At 44.8% G+C, this 18,803-nt stretch overlaps 1 protein-coding gene across 2 annotated transcripts in view; it reads right to left on the minus strand.

The window, feature by feature from the left end:
• The window catches only part of CFAP44 (cilia and flagella associated protein 44), a 67,223-nt gene that overhangs the window by 26,401 nt on the left and 22,019 nt on the right, over positions 1-18,803 (minus strand). For both annotated transcript variants that reach the window (XM_019476161.2, XM_019476159.2), the window contains exons 8-18: positions 17,541-17,655; positions 16,856-17,020; positions 14,148-14,303; positions 13,711-13,758; positions 12,832-12,931; positions 7,601-7,695; positions 6,013-6,222; positions 5,461-5,571; positions 3,730-3,882; positions 1,866-2,084; positions 1,633-1,778 (exon numbers count right to left, since the gene is read on the minus strand). In XM_019476161.2, coding sequence (XP_019331706.1) covers positions 1,633-1,778; positions 1,866-2,084; positions 3,730-3,882; positions 5,461-5,571; positions 6,013-6,222; positions 7,601-7,695; positions 12,832-12,931; positions 13,711-13,758; positions 14,148-14,303; positions 16,856-17,020; positions 17,541-17,655 — 1,518 coding nt within the window. The remainder of the gene's footprint in view (positions 1-1,632; positions 1,779-1,865; positions 2,085-3,729; positions 3,883-5,460; positions 5,572-6,012; positions 6,223-7,600; positions 7,696-12,831; positions 12,932-13,710; positions 13,759-14,147; positions 14,304-16,855; positions 17,021-17,540; positions 17,656-18,803) is intronic.

Raw genomic sequence — 18,803 nt, forward strand, 5'->3', positions numbered from 1 at the left:
CCCGCTATTCGAATGCAAATTTGTGTCCCGCTATTGGCTAGTGCTAAATTATTCACACGTGGCGGCCAGTAATTGGCTTGCTGGCCGTTTAAAAATTAGTGCGACTTCCGCCCAAGTCAAAGAACTTTGAGCATGCTGCAGAGTGCCTCTAAAGAGATCTGACTTGCGGCTAGCTGGTCGATAGACTGATCACCTATCGATCCTTCTTCCCGTCGCCGAACGCAATCCCAGACGTACCCTTTTCCCGCCAGCTTGAGTTACGGACGGATTTACTGGCTTTGGCCTCGCCAGCTGGAGCAACTCACATTGTTGTCCAGACGACCGAACCGCTTCCGTCGCAGCCACCCGCAACGTAAGTAAAGTTTTTTACAACCGTTAAGCCTTGTCAGCCTCTCCATTCACCAGCTCACCCTGACGAACGAGCAGTTTCTAAATCACCTCGAGTCGGCTCAGCCCGGCCGAGACACCCTTCACTTATGCAATCCACATAATAGCCAGGCAATGTGTTAGGCCGGGGTGCTCAACCTCTAGGCCGCGGGCTAGATCTGGCCTGTGATACCATGTCATCCAGCCCATGCGGCTCCCCATGAGGTCTAGAAATTTGGCAGCAGTGGAGAGGTGGTACCACTCCCTTGTGGCCAAATCTCAAGACCCATGGGGAGCCCTGGACCCTGCACGCTGGATCCAGCACTCAATCCCAGAATACAGGGTCCAGTGGGGGTGATGCTAGGCCCCAGGGCTTAATCCTAGAGTGGGGAGCTGGGAGGAGGCAGCATCAGGCTCCTGGGACACAATCCTGGTACACAGGGAGTGGTGCCTGGCTCCCAGGACCCAATCCTGGCATTTGGGGGGTAGGAGGAGGTGACATGAATCTATGTCATTGCCCCCCCCAGGACCCAAACCTGGTGTGCAGGGGTTAAGAAGGGGTGATACTGGGTCCCTGGGACCCAATCCCAGCATGCAGGGCATGGGAGAGGGTGGTGCCAGGCCCCTAATACCCAATCCCAGTGTGCAGGGGGTGGGAGGGGATGGTGGTGGGCCCTAGGGCCCAATTCAGCCTGAAGACAGGCACCATACCCCTCACCTGGCCCACAGGACCAAAAGGTAGAGCACCACTGTGCTAGACTGTATATAGCTTGCTCTCTTGGTACTCTGCAGTACCATCCAATAGGGCTGAGAAACTGAAAGAAGCTGAGGTCTTGAGTGCTATCAAGGACTAGTGCCAAAGAGATGCAATAGGCTGGACCCACGTAGCAAGGGTAACAGCAAACTCCCAGTGCTTTGCTTGAAGAGCTAGAATGCAGACTGCCTCCAATGGCTGCCTATGCCTTTTAAGCATTATTGTGCCATTAGTTCTCAAATTCACACCTTTTTTCACCTTGAACAGTGCCTGAAGAAAACAAATAGTATATTCTGCATTGCTATATTCCCAAATCATGCCTGTCAGGAATCCTAACTCTGATAAATAACGAGCACAAGCTAGCAATGAACAGCACAGAACTCATCTTGAACTCTTACAAATGGATATTGTCTACACTATGAGGAAAGAAGCAATATGCCATGGTTTCTCCAAAGCTCAGTATATCAGGCTTTAGTGCAAAATGACTGCTCATAGTGAATAAGCTGTTTTACCAGAAAGAGATCCTTTGGATGGGGTTATCATCTGTGTACTCCATAGGAACCACTTCAAAGGGTTCATCTTGCCTATTCTCAGGGTCTTTCTGTTGATCATTTGAGGAGAATGAACAATGGTAAAGGAACCCAGAGTCATAGCCACCCTGAAGAAAACAAAAGCCATAAGGAAGTGGTGTTATTGTTTCCACGTTTTACACATTTTCACACATTAAAAGAGAAAGACTAATTACCAAGGAGAGCCAGAATTTCCCTGGTGCTGAATAAAACCCACAGAGGATGGGGCTGGGCTCCTCTGGGATGTAGAACGGTGGCAGCGGTTCCTCTTTTTCAGGCTCTTCTGGCTCTTCTTCTACCTCCTTTCCCATCTCCTCTTGTTTCTTTATCCACTCAAGCCTTGCCTTCTCCTTCTCCTGTTTCTTTTTCTCTCTAAGCTCTATCTCCTCTTCTCTCTATTACAGAAAAGCATAGACACAAAACAATATGAAGCCAGTGCACCCCTTAAGTCACTGACTGAACGGCTCTCATGATGAAAAAGTTAGGAACTAGGAAATTAGAGTAATATTTTTTCCTGCAGCTGAACAAATATAATCCATGCATCACTTGAAGCTGCAGTGGGAATCCCCTTAATTTCTTCCTCCTCTTATATTTGTTTCAAGGGGCTTGTGAAACAGCAATCACCCCAAGCAAATTAAGCCCTGTATTAGCCAAAGAGGTGGCTTGACAGGGATAAGAGATTCTCTTCAATTCGGTGATGGGGTGCCCCACTTTCACAGTGCTTCATCTAGACCCAGTCCTCTGTTTGCCCAAGAGGACAAAAGACCAAAATGAAGACTTACACCAGGGGTCGACAACCTTTTCCTCACCATGGGCCACTCTTGCAAATGGGCTGGCAGTCTGGGCTGCCCATTCCCTGCTTTTCCCCAGCTGTTCCTGCTCTGGGCAGAGGGGCTGATCTCTTACTTTTCCTCTGCAAACTGGGGCTGGATCCAATCTCTTTGAGAGCCACATCCAGCCTGTGAGCCATAGGTTGCCAACCTCTGACTTCCACCCACATGACAGTGCACAGTTTGTGCACTGTCATGTGGGGTGAGAAGAAAGCAGCTGTAATGACCTTCCTTGTTCTGAATACTGAAATGAAGACTGCTGCCATCAGCAAGATCGATACAAATATTAATATAGTTTCATTACAGCTTAGCACAAATATAATCCTAAAAGGGTTTTTTTTCCAGAAAAAGAATATTAACCATATAAGAAACCAAAGAATTTTCTCCCTTCTGAGTATTCAATTTCTCCTGATCATGGTGAGTGCTGAGGTTCTGCCTAATCTTTAATAAAAAGGCAGCATTCAAAATATTGGAAGTAGTCTACATGGAAAGGACTGACAAGAGGGGTCAAGAAGTGTTAATCACTCAAGAGGTAGCTCTAGGCTGGTGGACTAAGCACCTTGTCTAAGGATCAAGTAATTGGAGTTCGGTTTTTAAGATTATCACTGGCCTAAATCTGAGCTTCATAAAATTCACCACTGGTGAACATGGACAGAATTCTCATGATATCAAAGGAACTGCTGCAAATACATAAAATGTATTTCTAGAACATAATAAAAAGCATTATAACAATATAATTGGTGAAAAATAGTGGGTTTTCATATTTGGTTAAAATGGGACCAAACGGTTGTTTATGAAACACTCTGAAAGAATTTCCTTTCAGGCCAAGAGCATAGAGAAGCAAGCTCTCCAGAATTTTTTTCTGAAATATATATAAATAGATAGCTACATAGATAGTTTAAAACAGACGTGCCGTATTATCATAATTCTTCTATCACTAGTGTAAGCTTCTAATATGTATGCAGTATAAACTCCATGGCATTTCTCAATGGGACATGTTTTGATTCCAGTTAATTAATGTCAACATACAATTGTCAAGTGATGAAGCAAAGCTGTAAGTGGACTAGACCTAGTCGTCCTTTATGAGAAGATTAGCTAACCCCCTATGTTTAGCACTCCGTAAAACAACTAGAGCCTGAGTGATTTTGCACTCTGAAGATGTTGATAGCTGGGGGCTAAGAGTGTAATTCCCCATAGGAGTGTCCTTTACCTTGATCCGGGATTTAATGCTGCAGAAGTGGAAATACCGTCTGGGCAGGTCTTTGATCTGATAGGTGGATACTGTGTCCTGTTCCCCGAGCATGGGACCAATGACCTCGAGAGCAAAGCCGTTCTCGCAGAGCACGAGCAGCATGCTCTGTGCCTGTACAACAGCATATAAAAAACAAGCATGAGGCAGGGGAACTAGGAAATGGGAGAAAATAAAGCTAAAGACCAAAAGCTGCTAAGCTGCAGAATTAAACTAGTCAATGTTTGTTTTAATTGTGTGCTTCCTTAATCGAACATGCCTCTGCTAGAAATCAAGTAATTTTTTTTTATACAACATATTGCTGGTAAAGCTAATTGCTAATTGATATAAGCCAGGGCTGTCCAACTGCATGGGCCATACACCCTGGAGTCCTGCCCAGTGCTCACCATGTGAGCAGCCCAGCTTTCCCCATCCCAACTTCCCTCTTACACAGGCAACATGGGCAGCCCAGCTCTTCCCCTGTGCATACCTCAAACACAGGATGGGCAGGACTGCAGGCTACACATACAACACAAGCAACCAGGGTTTTCTGGCTGCTCATGCAGTATGAGCAACTTGACCTCCCTCTTGCCAGCCTAATCCTTCTTTTGCCATATGACCAGCATGGCTCTCCCCCCTGCTGTATGTGCAGTGACCTCCCAATAACCCACTCCCAGAAGCAGGGGCAGGAACCAGAAGCCAGAGGAGGGAGGGGAAGCCTAGAGACCCCAACTGTTCCAATAGCAGGAGCAAAGGGGGGTTAGGTGGCTGGGCACCTCATCTTAACCCCTCAGACTGCTCTGCTATAGACGATACAAGTATGCTTCTAGAATGGTCTAGGTTGGGAGTGGAGCAATGATATTTTGCAAGTCATGTCTTTTGTAAGAGATGAGACTGAACCAGAAGCTCAGATCCAGTGTTTGGGTTGGACAAGCACTTGAAAATTCAAAGGCTCTCTGTCCTCTGCAAATCTCTTTTGTCTTTAAAATTAGGCTAGAAATCTTGCAAAACACACTTCTGTTTTGTTTTAACATGACTTCTAGTCTAACACAGTCTAACATTCGTTTGAATGTATATGTTCATATGACTGTCAAATACCAAAAGTTGCTGGTATATCTATAGTCATTGTCACTGTTTCTCTATCCCTAAAACAAAATAAATGATAAGCTATACTTTAATTGGCATGATTTTAAGGCATAGATTTTTTATGCACTGTTGCTTAATCTACAATATGGGGATGCTGCCTCTTTAATAATGGAGATGGAGCCCTCTGGTACAGACACAGCTCTGTTGATTAAAGCTTTTCTGCTGTGAAAGTTACCCCAGTTCCCTCAAACAACAGAAGCTCTGCCACCAGAAGTCTAGAGACTGCATAGGAGGCAGAGTCTGTTTAACAGCTCCTTTCATCCCAAAGCAGCATGAAAGTAAGAGTTCACTCCATTACCTGCACTATATTGTTGAGATGATGACTCTTGATCCCTGAAATCAGCAGTTCCCAAGCTCATTCACAGATCACCAGTGTTCTGCAAAGTAAGCTCAGTCCCTCTTTCCCAATTAAGTTTCATGATAAGATGGCTTGTGAGAAATTCTGAAGGTTGACAGCAATCCATTGGTTCATATAATTTGATAACTACTGCTTAAAATAACAATACAGAATCTGCCATATTTATAGGCGTTGAAATGTTTCCAAAATAAGATCCAAGCACTACTCACATGAGATGGTGGAGACCACTGTAATGCCTGCACAGGCCCAGGGACATCAATGAACCCAACTGGCTCATATTTGTCTTCAACAGCAAAAAAGAAGACCGTTTTGTCTTTACTCTGAGAAAAAAAAAGAGAGAGATACTAAAAACACTTTAGAGAATCAACAAATCTTTCATCAACTTACATGTCTGAAATCCTCCATGGCTTCAAATATATTTCATTTCAAGCCAGTGAAAGACCACAACAGAATTGTTTTAATAATATGAATTCCTATTTGAAATCTCCAGGTTTATCTTGTGAATATCTGTATAAACCTAACAGTGTTAACATTGTGTGGCACCCCATGGCACCCTTGAAAGAATTACAAGGCACCCCAGGGTATCATGGCACCCTGGTTGAGAATCACTGAGCTAAGCCATAGGAAGCGATCACCAGGGGAGAACCTTTATGGTAGATAAGATTGGATAGTTCAAGGAAGAGGCACTAATATATTACCTTAAAACAGCTTTGATCTTTTTCAGCTTAATAAAAGCAATCCTTTGAACGCTTCAGACCTACCCCTGTGGCGAGTACTTCCCCATTTCGTTCATAGGCCAAGGCTGTAACTACAGCGGTGTGAGGCTTGAAAGCTTGTTTCAGCCGCATCTCTGCCTTCTTTATGTTCATTCGTCCTGCAAAGATGGTGAGTCCTTGGGGATCATAGATTTCAATAATGCGAACAACGCCATCTTCAAACCCAACGGCAATGAGACCTCCTTTAGGATTTACCTGGGAGTAGATAGAGGAAAAAGGATAGATACTAGATCAAGAGGAAAAGGACAGTGAAGTCAGCAACTTCAGACAAAAGATAAGCAGCCCTGTGACATGCTGTTGTGGAATTAACATATAACCTGTTTTATAGATCACTCCACATTTCTATTGTCTGAGCATATACTAACTGTTTCTATACAAGGAAAATGTTTTAAAATTAATTAAAAAGGCCTATCAGTATTAGGGCAATGTTACTTGATACTAGGAAGGTGTACAATTAGTATTAGGACAGCAGGAATTGGAAAAATTAGAAGGAACATGCTTGGAGTTCACGGGACAATTACTTTAGATATACCAGTGACTTTTGGTATATTTATTGAGGAGGAGAGTGAAGTCCAAAGGGAGTGCTACCCCTACCTTCGGTCTAATGAGGAACAGATGTCACATGTGATTTTGAACAAGACAGGTTTTTAAGATGATACTGATGAGAAGTTAAAACAATATTATCAGGAAGAAAAAAGGCAAGGATAAATATACTTAAATGGCAGCTTTTTCATGAAGAGCTAGCATCTTCTAATGCTATGGCAAACCTTGGGTAAGGTCTCATTGTGAATGCCACACCCAGAAGAGAATCACAAGAGGATCATTCAAATTAGTTTAGTTACAAATCCTCTCCTTTTACAAATACTATCCCCAGTGGCAATGCGTAGGAGGTGCACGGCAGTGCCCATGCACCCCCTGAGACCCCTGGTGCACCCCCTCACAGCCAGCACTCCTTGTTTAGGTGATGGGCAGGGGGGCAGGCAGGAGTGCCAGTGCCCCCCCTGCGAGCACTGGCCGGGGAGTGGGGGCGCCAGGAGAAGCACCACTGGCACTTCCGGGTGCCCCGCTCGATCGGCTGCAGGGGGACCCACCCCTGGTTGGTGAGATCAGCTGCAGGGGACTCCCTGGTTGGCAAGATTGGCTGTGGGGGGACCAATCGCCCATGACTATCCTGCTGCAGAGTAAATTAGTTCACTCCAGCCTAATAGGGGTACATGTGTAGATGTGCAACATTTACTGTGCAACAAATTAGTCAACTGCACAGTTGGACTAATTCCAGATGTGGACATGTCTACATCTTATGTAGACATCAGATGTAGACATGTCCACACACTGCAATAAATCCCAGCACAATTTCTCTAAGAAGCATGGCATAAAGAACTTGCTTTTCTACATGTTTGCTGGGTAAGAAGAAGCTATTTTCCACTGTCCCAGTTGAAAGGTTATCATCATAAAATAACCTCACTTGAAGCAATTCATGAAGCCCAAAGTGGGCTGGTAGTTTAAAGCCATGAGTAATGTACATTTGTGATTTCTGAATCCACGTGAACATGCTGCAGTAGGGTAAACTTACCACCCGAGGGGCCCAAGTCAGTGCTGTTCCTCCCTGTTTAAATTTAATCTCAGTCAAGAGACAATTGCTGATGAAATCATAGATACGCACTGAGCCTGTGTAGGACAATTAAGGAAGAAAGTGGAAAGAAGACAAGTTATTGTAGACATTTTTGAAAGATGACTTATTTTAAGATGGTGGGGAAAATTCTGAGGCATCCTAATGAAAACCTGGATAGAAAGTTAGTAATCTCTCTCTTTTAACATCAACACTCCTAATGAGAAGGATCTGGCTAATGATTAGATAGTACAGTAACTTTCTCTGCGAATTTAAATGTTTACTCCAAAGGGCAATAAGACCAGGGAATGCTTCAGAAATAATATGTTCTGCTGTACAGCAAGAATAACAGAGCCCTGCATTGACTGTAGGTAGCCCAAGAGCAAGAGTGAGCCTGTGGACAGACTTAATTTTCAACTGCTTTAAACATAAATTGTTTATACACATGCTCTGGGAGGTGGGGAAGAAAGGAGCTTTAATTAAAGTGACTTCAAGAACTGCTCTAATTAAAGCACCTGGAGCATCAGGTGTATCGGCGTCCCCACGCTGAAAAATGGTGACGGGAGCACTTTAACTAAAGCTCATTGAGCGAGCTTTAGTTGAAGTGCCCCCGGCACCATTTTTGAGTGCAGAGACACTGATATATGTGACAATGGAATCTGCTTGAGTGTGGTAATTGCTACATTCCAGTAGACTGGATTGATCAAGTCTGTTCCAACAGACTGTAATTACACCGCATCGGAACAGCCTTAATGCATGTGCATAGGTGCACCACAGCTGCATCTACACACTCATTTAACTGCCCAGTAGACTAATTAGATGTGGAGTAAAGCATTACTGTCTACACGTGTGACAGTATTAGGCTGCAGTAAACTAATTAACACTGCAGTAAGGTACTGTTGTCTGGGACAGTACTATTTTAGCTGGGGTAATTTACCATGATTAAATGCACATGTAAACACTGACTCATAGGCGATTAATGCATGAGACAGCAGGGCTTGGGCCCAAGGGCCCCCAGATGCCTGGGTTTCCCCCCGCACCATGCCTGGGTTTCCCTGGAAGTGGCAGGTTTCCCCTTGCAGGCGAGCAGCAGTCCAACCTGCAAAGGGTCCTGATTAAGGCTTGGGGAACGGCCAGGAGCACAGCTAGGCAGCACTCTGCAGGTAAGTCTAATGCAGGGAAGGGGCATGGCAGGGGCAGAGCACAGCCCCCATGGGGAGAGAGGGAGTGGGGCTGGGGTGGGGGTAGGGGGACCTGGAGCCAGGAGTGAGATACAGACATGGGTGGCTCATGCACAGGGTCCAGGGAGGAGGGGTGCAACTCTCTGCTGCTGCACATATCCTCCAGGGAAGGCATGGGGGTGGGCATGGGCCCCCCCTTATGTGTGCACGGGATAGATGCAGGTTGCACACTGTGGGCTTGGGGTTCTCTGCTGCCTTTGCCCCAAGGGCCTGGCACACGATGACCACCCAGCAACAGTGGGGGTGGCAATTTGTGCTTCTGGATGTCGGATGGGTAGGGGTGCGGTCCTGGGTAAGCTTTTTGAGAGAATTATTCTGGCGCATGTCCGCAAGGGGCCAGCAGGGGATATTATGCTGAGGGGCAACCAGCATGGGTTCATTAGAGGCAGGTCCTGTCAGACCAACCTGGTGGCCTTCTATGACCAGGTCACAAGATCCTTGGACGCAGGTGTGAACATAGTCTTTCTGGACTTGAGGAAGGCCTTCGACACTGTCTCTCACCCCATTCTCATTAAAAAACTAGGGGACTGTGGTGTCGATACCTACACAGTCAGATGGGTCGCTAACTGGCTGGAGGGGCGCACCCAGAGAGTGGTGGTGGACAGGTCATTTACGACCTGGAGGGATGCGAGTAGTGGGGTCCCCCAGGGCTCGGTCCTCGTACCTGCACTGTTCAACATCTTCATCAGCGACTTGGACAAGGGGGTAAAAAGCACCCTGTTCAAATTTGCAGATGACACTAAGATGTGGGGAGAAGTGGGCATGCTAGAAGGGAGGAATAGGCTGCAATCGGACCTGGACAGGTTACAGGGGCGGGCGGATGAGAACAGGATGGGTTTCAACACTGACAACTGCAGGGTACTGCACCTGGGGAGGAAGAACCCCATACCTACAGGATGGGGAACAGTGCAGAGGCAGAAAAGGATCTTGGAGTCATTATTGATGCCAAAATGAACATGGGCTGACAGTGTGGGGACGCGGTCAGGAAGGCCAACAGTACCTTGTTATGCATCCACAGATGCATCGCAAGCAGGTCCAAGGAGGTGATCCTCCCCCTCTATGCGGCACTGGTGAAGGCCGCAGTTGCAGTACTGTGTCCAATTCTGGGCGCTGCACTTCAGGAGGGATGTGGACAACATGGAGAGGGTGCAAAGGAGGGCCACCCGCATGATCAGGGGGCAGCAGGGCAGGCCCTGTGAGGAGAAGCTAAGGGACCTGAACCTGTTCAGCCTCCACAAGAGAAGGCTGAGGGGGATATAGTGGCTGTTTACAAAATGGTCAGAGGGGACCAGCAGGCATTGGGGGAGTCTCTGTTCCCCCAAGCACTCCCAGGGGTGACAAGAAATAACAGTCACAAGCTGGCAGAGGGTAGATTCAGACTAGACATCAGGAGGTGCTACTTCACAGTCAGGGAGGCTAGGATCTGGAACTAACTTCCAAGAGAAGTGGTGCTGGCTCCTACCCTGGAGGTCTTTAAAAGGAGGCTGGATGAACACCTTGCCAGGGTCGTTTGACCCCAGTTCTCTTTCCTGCCCTGGCAGGGGGTCGGACTTGATGATCTGCTCAGGTCCCTTCCGACCCTACCAACTAACAACTAACTAACTAGCCAGCACAGGTCCCCCGGTGCATCCAGTGTTAGCAATGTACACGGAGCTGCCAGGCCACGGTGAAACTGCAGCAGCTGGCAGTGCTTGCTGAAGTGTGCAACTTCTTGCCTGCCTGCTGCTGCCACCTACAGGGAGGTGCTGAACCAGTGCAACGTGGAGGCACACTTAAGGGAGTGCTGCGAGGTGTGGGCTACAAGGCCATGCAAACATGGCTGTGGCTTGGTGCTGACCCACAGCAAGAGCCAGGCCAGTGGCCACTGCTGCATGACAGCGCTTCAGGGCTATGGTGCCAGGCTGCAGACATGGTTGGCCACACTGGAAAAGGAGCTGAAGGGTCCTTCACTGCAATGCATACCCCACACCCTGCTGCCATGCCCTGTGCCCCTGTGCCCGGGGCTTTGCTCCCTGCTGCCCCCCACGCGCCGCCTCCCCAGGAAGCCTCAGGGCTGGGGACATGGCACAGCAGGGAGGAGAAGTGTCCTCAGTGGGATCAACTGGAGAGGGAGAGGGCGACAGGAGGAGGTCCCATGAGGGGAAAGTGTGTGTGTTCATGGCAGGTAAAGTGTGTTTGTGTCTGTGCCCATGTGCAGAGAGTGAGTGATAGTAGAGCATGTGTGTCCATGTGCATGGCAGGGAGTGTGTGTGTTCATAGTAGGGAGAGATAGAGTGTATTTGTGTCTGTTTGTGTATTTGTCCATGTGCAAGGCAGGGAGTGAATGAGACTATGGTGTGTATGCGTATGTGTGGGTCTATGTGCATGACAGGGAGTGAGAGCGCCCCCAAGGCAACAGCAGCAGACTGGAGTCCCTAGCCCACAGCAGGCAGCCCACATCCACCCTTACCCCATTGGGCTCTGTTCTGGCCACGGTGAGGGAAGTGGGGTGGGAAGCAGTGGGGAGAGGTGGGCATGTGCCTCCCCACACCCCACCCAGTCGAGTCCACCCAGCCTCCCCCACGGGACATAGAAGCCCACCCTGCCCTTGGCAGCAACAGCAGGACCAGGAGGGTAAGGTGCCCCTCTTCCCCCGGAGTCCAGCTCCCACGGGGGAGAGGGCCTCCAATTTTGTGTTTGCCCAGGGCCCCAGTAAAGTTTAATCTACCTCTGCGCTGACTACAGGCATAAATTGCACTTGGTCAGCCCAGCCAGCCAGGGGCCAGACTCCTGCTTGCCACCTAGACATGTGGCTCTGCATTTGCAGGACCCTCATGCCCTAGCCAGCCCGTCTGTTGCCCAATGGCATTACCCAGAGCTCAAGGCTGACCGCCCCCACCCCACGCTCGCTGGCAGGGTGGGGCTGCTCTGCCCCAGGTCAAATTGCTAATGTCCCAGGGGATATGTAGATGATGAGCCCAGGAGTAGTTTACTGTTCCAGAGTTGATTGCTTTACATTTATTGCACATGTAGATGAACCTGCATTGTAACAGTTTATACCAGGTCATTCCATACTGGCATAATTGTTTCATCCGTCTGTACCCAGATGTGTTCTAAGGGAAAGTCCTATGCTGTCAGTCTAGGAAAATATGATGTGAACAGACTTGAATATGGCTTTAAGGAAAATGCTTATCTGGATTCTTCCTCATTTTAATCTGTTTAATATCCAGCCTCATTCTAGCTGGAATTAATGAGTTAATAGAGACATCTATTCACATGCAAAGACTTCTATGCCAATTAGCATTGATGACATGCCAATTAGACTCAGCTGGTAGAAATTTAGCATTCAGGCACAGAAATGCATTCTTAGTAACTGATAAGGACAAGTCAAAGGCCATAAAGCACTTTCTGAAAAGCATAATAAGTGATGCTAATATCCTGGCCAATATTTCTTCTCTCACACTAACCAGTGCTAATGCTAAGTATAAAGGCTTGCACAGACACATTTAAAATATATATATTTTAAGTTTTAAAAAAGAGGCATAAGTGTCAAAAGCTAGGTACAAGCTCTTTGCTGATAACAGGCAACTGCTAGGAAAGGCACAGGTATTAATAGGGCATTACAAAAGCTGGTATACTCATTATTGTCCCACAGAGCCTTGAATATGAAATCTTTTCAGTCATTGTCTCCTAATGAAAAAAGCTTGTAAAGCTTCCCTTTGAGAATTTCTTTTATCAAAGCCCAGTTCTCAAAATCTGATACACATGGCACTTTATTTCATTAATGATCTATCCTATCTTTCAGGATACTGTCCCAGGAATAAATGACTAAATTTTACAAAGTAAAGGGACATGTCCACCCCAAATCCACACCAGTTCAAACAGTGTCATTCTCAAGTATGGGTCAGAGCTACAGCTCTGCCCTTAAAACGTAATAGTTGCAGTGAGGGAAAGAGAGAAAAAAGCTGTACTTACGGTCAAGAGCAGTTGTGGCCATGAGGTATGTGACAGGAGACACATCCATTGCTTCTATTTTCCCAGAATGAAAAGTAAATAGGCACTCTGGATCATGGGTCTACAGAATAAAACAAGGAAAGAGGTCCTGCTGTGTGAGGCATTATAAGCCTTGTGTTCAAACATGGACACCTCAGAGGAACTCTACAGTCTCTACAGACACATATTGTGCACATATAATACGTGGGGTCTGTGCATTCAATGGATGCCTATGAATACAGTTTCACAATGGTGGCATGAGCAAATTTCTACAGACATATTAAGCACCCGTACTTAAAATGTTGGCAGTATCTACATAAAAATAAAACAGAATCATATTAGAGTAAGAAGCACTATGTCGGGGGAAAAAATTTCATAATCGAAAACTACTCTTCCAGGAGTTGAGAAAATGACTTTAAACCAACAACCAGGTAGGCCACTAAAAGTCTTTTCCCAGTCCAAAGAGAGAGATAGGTTTCTCTATATACTTCTGTCTTCATAATATACATTATACATCACTTTTTGCCATAATAGCTTTGCAGTTTAATTCTTCAGTTTTCATTATTCAAAGAATACTGAAATCAACAAGAGTCTTCCTGCAGTTTTCAGCTGCTTTGGGGCAAGCCTTAAGTATCTTTATTTTAATTTTTCTGGTCAAATGACCCTCTCCATCAATATTTAAAATCCTGGTCAATAACTGTAATTGATGAAGCAGTTAAAATAAGTTATAACAAGATCTGGTCACAATTCTAAATCCCCAACTGTTCAAAGTAGGACTGTGGAGCCGTCTATTGTAATTATAGAAGGCTATTAGGAGGGAAGTATATAAATCAGGGGGCAGAAGAGGAAAATAAAACTTACAACATTTGAAAAAGTCAGATCGAGCTTCCAGATCGCTCCATTGGAATCCTAAAGAAACAGAAACATTTAAAACTTGTATGTCTTTTCAAACTGAGTATAAAAATTCAACCAGTTCCTTACAAACATTCTTTACAAATGTCAGTAAAACTTTTGAATGGTCTGTGTGAAAGAGAATTTGGATTTCAGAGAATCCAATTGTGTCAATTAGATGAGGTGCTCAGGGTAATAGAGCTTGAGTATTCTACTTCCACTTTCTCCTTTTGGTTCTCAAAGTCAGAAAATAGGCCCCAATGTTTTACTACTCTAGGAGGAAACAATAGTAATTCTACAGAAAAACAACAGATTACTTCACAGTAGATTTCCTCTCATACTGCATCATCACCTTTCTTGTTATATATTGCTCTGTTAAGCAGACACAAATGCAAATTATGTGTTACCTGGGCATACCAAACAGGTTGTCCATGGTCATGGATTTTCATCATGAAGCTCAGGTTGACATTCTTGCCAACCAGAAGTTCATTCATATGCTCCATCTCTAGTAGCCCGGTGTCATCTACAGAATCGGCTGTGTCTATCGTTTCAAAGTCCCATACCTTCATGAAATTAAAAGGAAAAATACTAGCAGAGCTTTCATCAGTCCAGATGTCAACATAACTCACGTTAACAGATACAACGGACATATAGCAAACAATAAAACAGTGGCAGCTCCATACGTATAATATAGAACCATTTCCCTCCACATGGCTAGTCTGAATGAAATCTGGATCTGTGACAAAAAGCAGCAAACATTGGTAGCCTATGTAAAATGACCTCATTCGACTTTCAAAAGGATAATTATCATAGCCCCCAAATTGCCAACCTGCCAATCACAACTTCAGCTCCAGAGCTGGTGCCATCATGCGGGTTTTGGCTTCTACAACCACGATCCACACTTCCATGGAAGAGGTATCCTGGGACGAGATGGTCTTCATCTCTCTTCTAAAAGTAAGAATCTGTCCTCCTACAGGTTGGCTGATCTCCGAAGGGCTTTAAACTAGGTTCACTGGGGGATGGGGAAGCAGAGGATAAGGAAAACCTAGGATGAGTGAGCCATGAGCAATGCATTGGATCAGCCCAGATAAGCACTAAGGTAAGCACTAAGGGGCCTGATAGATATCAGGAGAGCGGGGTACCAAGGGCACCTGTTGGGGGGCTTAAATGTCTCTACACTAATGCTATGAGCATGGGGAACAAGCAGGAGGAACTTGCACTTTTGCTTGCAAGCAACAACTTTGACCTGGTTGGACTAACTGAAACCTGGTGGGACCCTACTCATGATTGGGCAGTAGGCATTGAGAGTTACAGGTTGTACGGATGAGATAGGTTGGGGAAAAAAGAGGTGCAGGGGTTGCGCTCTATGTTAAGACACAATATACATCCTCTATAATCAAGATGAGATCAGAGGAGGGCCAAACCAAGGTACTGTGGGTTAGGATACGAGGGGGTGGGGGGGACTTGGTAGTGGGGGCCTACTATAGATGACAAACAGTTCCAGGGAGGTGATGCTTCCTCTCTATGCAGCACTGGTCAGGCCACAGTTGGAGTACTATTTTGAGGGAGCACTTCAAGAGGGACGTGAAGAATCTTGAGAGGGTCCAGAGGAGGGCCACATGTATGGTCAGAGGCCTGCAGGCAAGGCCCTATGAGGAGAGGCTGAGGGACCGAGATCTCTTCAGCCTTCGCAAGAGAAGGATGAGAGGTTATCTTGTGGCTGCCTATAAATTCATGGGGGAGGGCAGCAGGGAATAGGAGACACTCTATTTACTAGGGCTTCCCCTGGAGTAACTGGGAACAATGGCCACAAATTGACGGAGAGCAGATTTAGGTTGGACATTAGAAAGAACTTCTTCACAGTAAGGGTTGCCAGAATCTGGAATGGGCTTCCAAGAGAGGTGATGCTCTCCCCTACCTTGGGGGCCTTCAAGAGGAGACTGGACAACCACCTGGCTGAGGTCATCTGAACCCTGCGCTCTTTCCTGCCCAGGGTAGGGGGTCGGACTCGATGACCTACTGAGGTCCCTTCTGACCCTGACATCTATGAATCTATGAACTGGCACTATTCATCACCTGAAAACGATGGGAAACAAAGTATCTGCTTCCTCCAGATAGTGCATTGATGGAAGCAATGTAAAAGAAAGATTGGAAAAGCTTGCGCTGCCACTGCCTGCTCCAGACGTAACAAGCAGATTTCAGTTTCAAGAGATGTTAGTCCACCACCTTTTCACCCAGCTAAAATTTACTAAATGGGATAATATCAAAGCTTTTTAAGGGGGGAAAAAAAGTCTTGTCTGAAATGCACTGATATAAACGACACTTAGATGTTCTACAACTGAAAGATTATATGAGAAATAACATTGTTTTATTCCTTGTTGTTTCAGTATTAAACTGAGCTTTGTGTATACTCATTCTTTCACTGAATACTCATTCAACTTCCCATTTTGGGGGGTCTTTCAACAATAAAGGAGAATGCTTTCCTAAAAGAAAAGGAAAATGTGTAAAACTCCCAAATACTAGCAGGTGGAAGGAGAGGCAGGCATAGAACCTGAAATGATTTTTAGCTCATTTCTAGTGGATTATATTTTAAATTGAGAGTGTTCCATTATTTTAAAATAGACAGCGATTTATTAATTGATTGAAATAAATCTCTCTGAGATAAAAAAGTTGCATAGCTGCTGGTTAGTTACACAAATCTAACTGATCTAAATGAGTGTCAAAATTATCAGAAAATTGCATTCAAACACCACTGTCCTTTAAAATCTTAGCTAACACACTAATACAGCTTGAAAATGACATACGTAAATCCAAGTTACAAATAAGAAAAATCATATTAGAGACTGGTCAAGAAAGAAACTTGTTAGAATCATCATTAAAATTTATACTGAGACATTAAAGCATAGGTTAGAAGTCTTTTAATACTGTCTGATCCAAATGCCAACACTATAGAAAGACTCCAGTTTTTATCCAGATTATGCTAGAAATTGATATTGAATGATCCTCAGTCTCCCTCCATAAACTAGCTAAGATAGGCTAAAAATTATTGTCTTATATGATCATTTGCAAGCCCCTATATACCAATTTGTATCCAGACTACTACAAAAAGGCTCACCCTGACATATCCATCTCCTCCAGCTGTGACCAGTTCACCCTCATCCAGAACCAGCTGATTAACCGGGCCACTGTGACACGGTCTACGTCCAGTTCGACAGAGCTCTACTTTGATGAGGCCCCCTTCCCAAAGGAGTAAGTTGCCCCACTCTGACCCAGAGATCACCTTCAATGCAAGGGAAGAGAAATACAGAAATCTTATAAGCTATCCATATACATACATTCATGGCAGACTAATACCAGAGGTTCTTTTTGGAAAAACAGGAGCTGCTACACTTGTTGAGACATAAGCATTTGTTAGGGAATGCATAAATGGTGAGGGGATTTAACTCTTATAGGACCATTGGGATGGTTAAGGGTTTGGGGTTTCTTTTTGTTTAACAGCCTAAGTATTTTTTTTTTTGTTCTAATGTTTACAACATTCAGCACAGCAGCCTTAGCTAACAAGTCTCTTTTGTCCAGGAATCATGATAATAATTGATATTTTTAAATGGGTACAAAGTAAGCCATCTTATTTTAATTTAAGATCTACACTGGTTTATGGGGGCTGAATGTGAGACTGGATTAGACTGTCAGGACACACATCACTTTGGAGTCAGTGGTAAGACTCCCATTGGTTTAATTGGACTCTGGAGCAGCCCCTGCAAGGGAGCAGTAGTACACAAGTTCACCTCTTACTGACTCACCTTCCCATCAGGTAGTTCCACATACCCTATGATGTCAGTCACTGCTGTCTTACCAAATCTGCCCAATGCCCCTTGTAGCTTAAGGCCAGTGAAGGTGTGGGCCATCTTCCAGAACCTGGGCATAGGAAACAGAGCCCTCTGGGTTACAGGGTGTTTTTTTTAAACAAAATCTTTAGTATCTCTCAGTCTCGAAGGTAACCGTATGGGGATATGTCCAACAGATATCTCCAATATGTGAACAGTTTGTTAGCTTACTTATTTTTAAATATGAGGTTTTGCATTTGCTTTTTTTAAATGAGAGAACACTTTATTATATCCACATTCACTCTTACAGAAGTACTTAGCTCCCACAGACTGTTCCCCTCCAACTCCCAGAAATAACCTATGTGAAAAGCCTTGGGCAGGGAAGGATGGGGTAACCAAATTAGTACTTAAAATAGATCATAAACCAATTTATACATCCAGTCTTGCTGTATTTTCCACATTTACCTGGAAAAGCCTACTATTCTCTAGTTGAGCTTCAATGTAAGATGCTCATATGTTTATATCCTTAATATATACACAGTTAAACACTTTTTGCATAACTCCAAGGACAGTGGTAGGGTTGCATAAATTTACATGAGCATACAGGTTGGTCCTATAGGTCCATAGCTACTTTTAAACATTAGGAAATGTTCACCAGATACAGAAGTATCTTAGGAAGAATGAATTGTAGACAAACTGACCTCTCTTACTGCAATTAGAAATAGTTATAGTTAGGTCATAGTTAATCCACATTTATGCTAACTATGGTTGGGGTTCAGGGTTCGACACTGAATTATGCTAAGGCTCAAGTATAGATCTGATGGCTCTTTTTCAAAGTGTTCCCAAAATGCTTTAACTCAAAGTGGAGGAAATCTTATATGAAATCAATCAATAAACCCTTCAAAGGTTTTGGACATATCTGATCTGGATATGGAAAACAAGCTCTTTTCTTGCTTTAGATCCAACTTGGAAGTAAAATGAGATCTAGGGATATAAATCTGATTCTTCTATAAATTCAAAAGGACTTCAAAATAATCACTGCTGTCATTTTATAAGTAATTTGTACTGCAGTAGCATCCCAGGGCCTTATTGTGTTGGGCAGTGTTCAGGCACAGAACAAGGATAGGGTCTTGTTCCCTGCCTCAAAAAAAGTTGAAGTTTATACTCCATTTTTATTTGACAGGCTGGCCAAGAACCACTCCAAATGCACTTTGGATGGTCAACAGTAAAAATTCTTCT

Source organism: Alligator mississippiensis, chromosome 1 (assembly GCF_030867095.1).
Source record: "Alligator mississippiensis isolate rAllMis1 chromosome 1, rAllMis1, whole genome shotgun sequence".
In the NCBI taxonomy this organism is placed as follows: domain Eukaryota; kingdom Metazoa; phylum Chordata; order Crocodylia; family Alligatoridae; genus Alligator; species Alligator mississippiensis.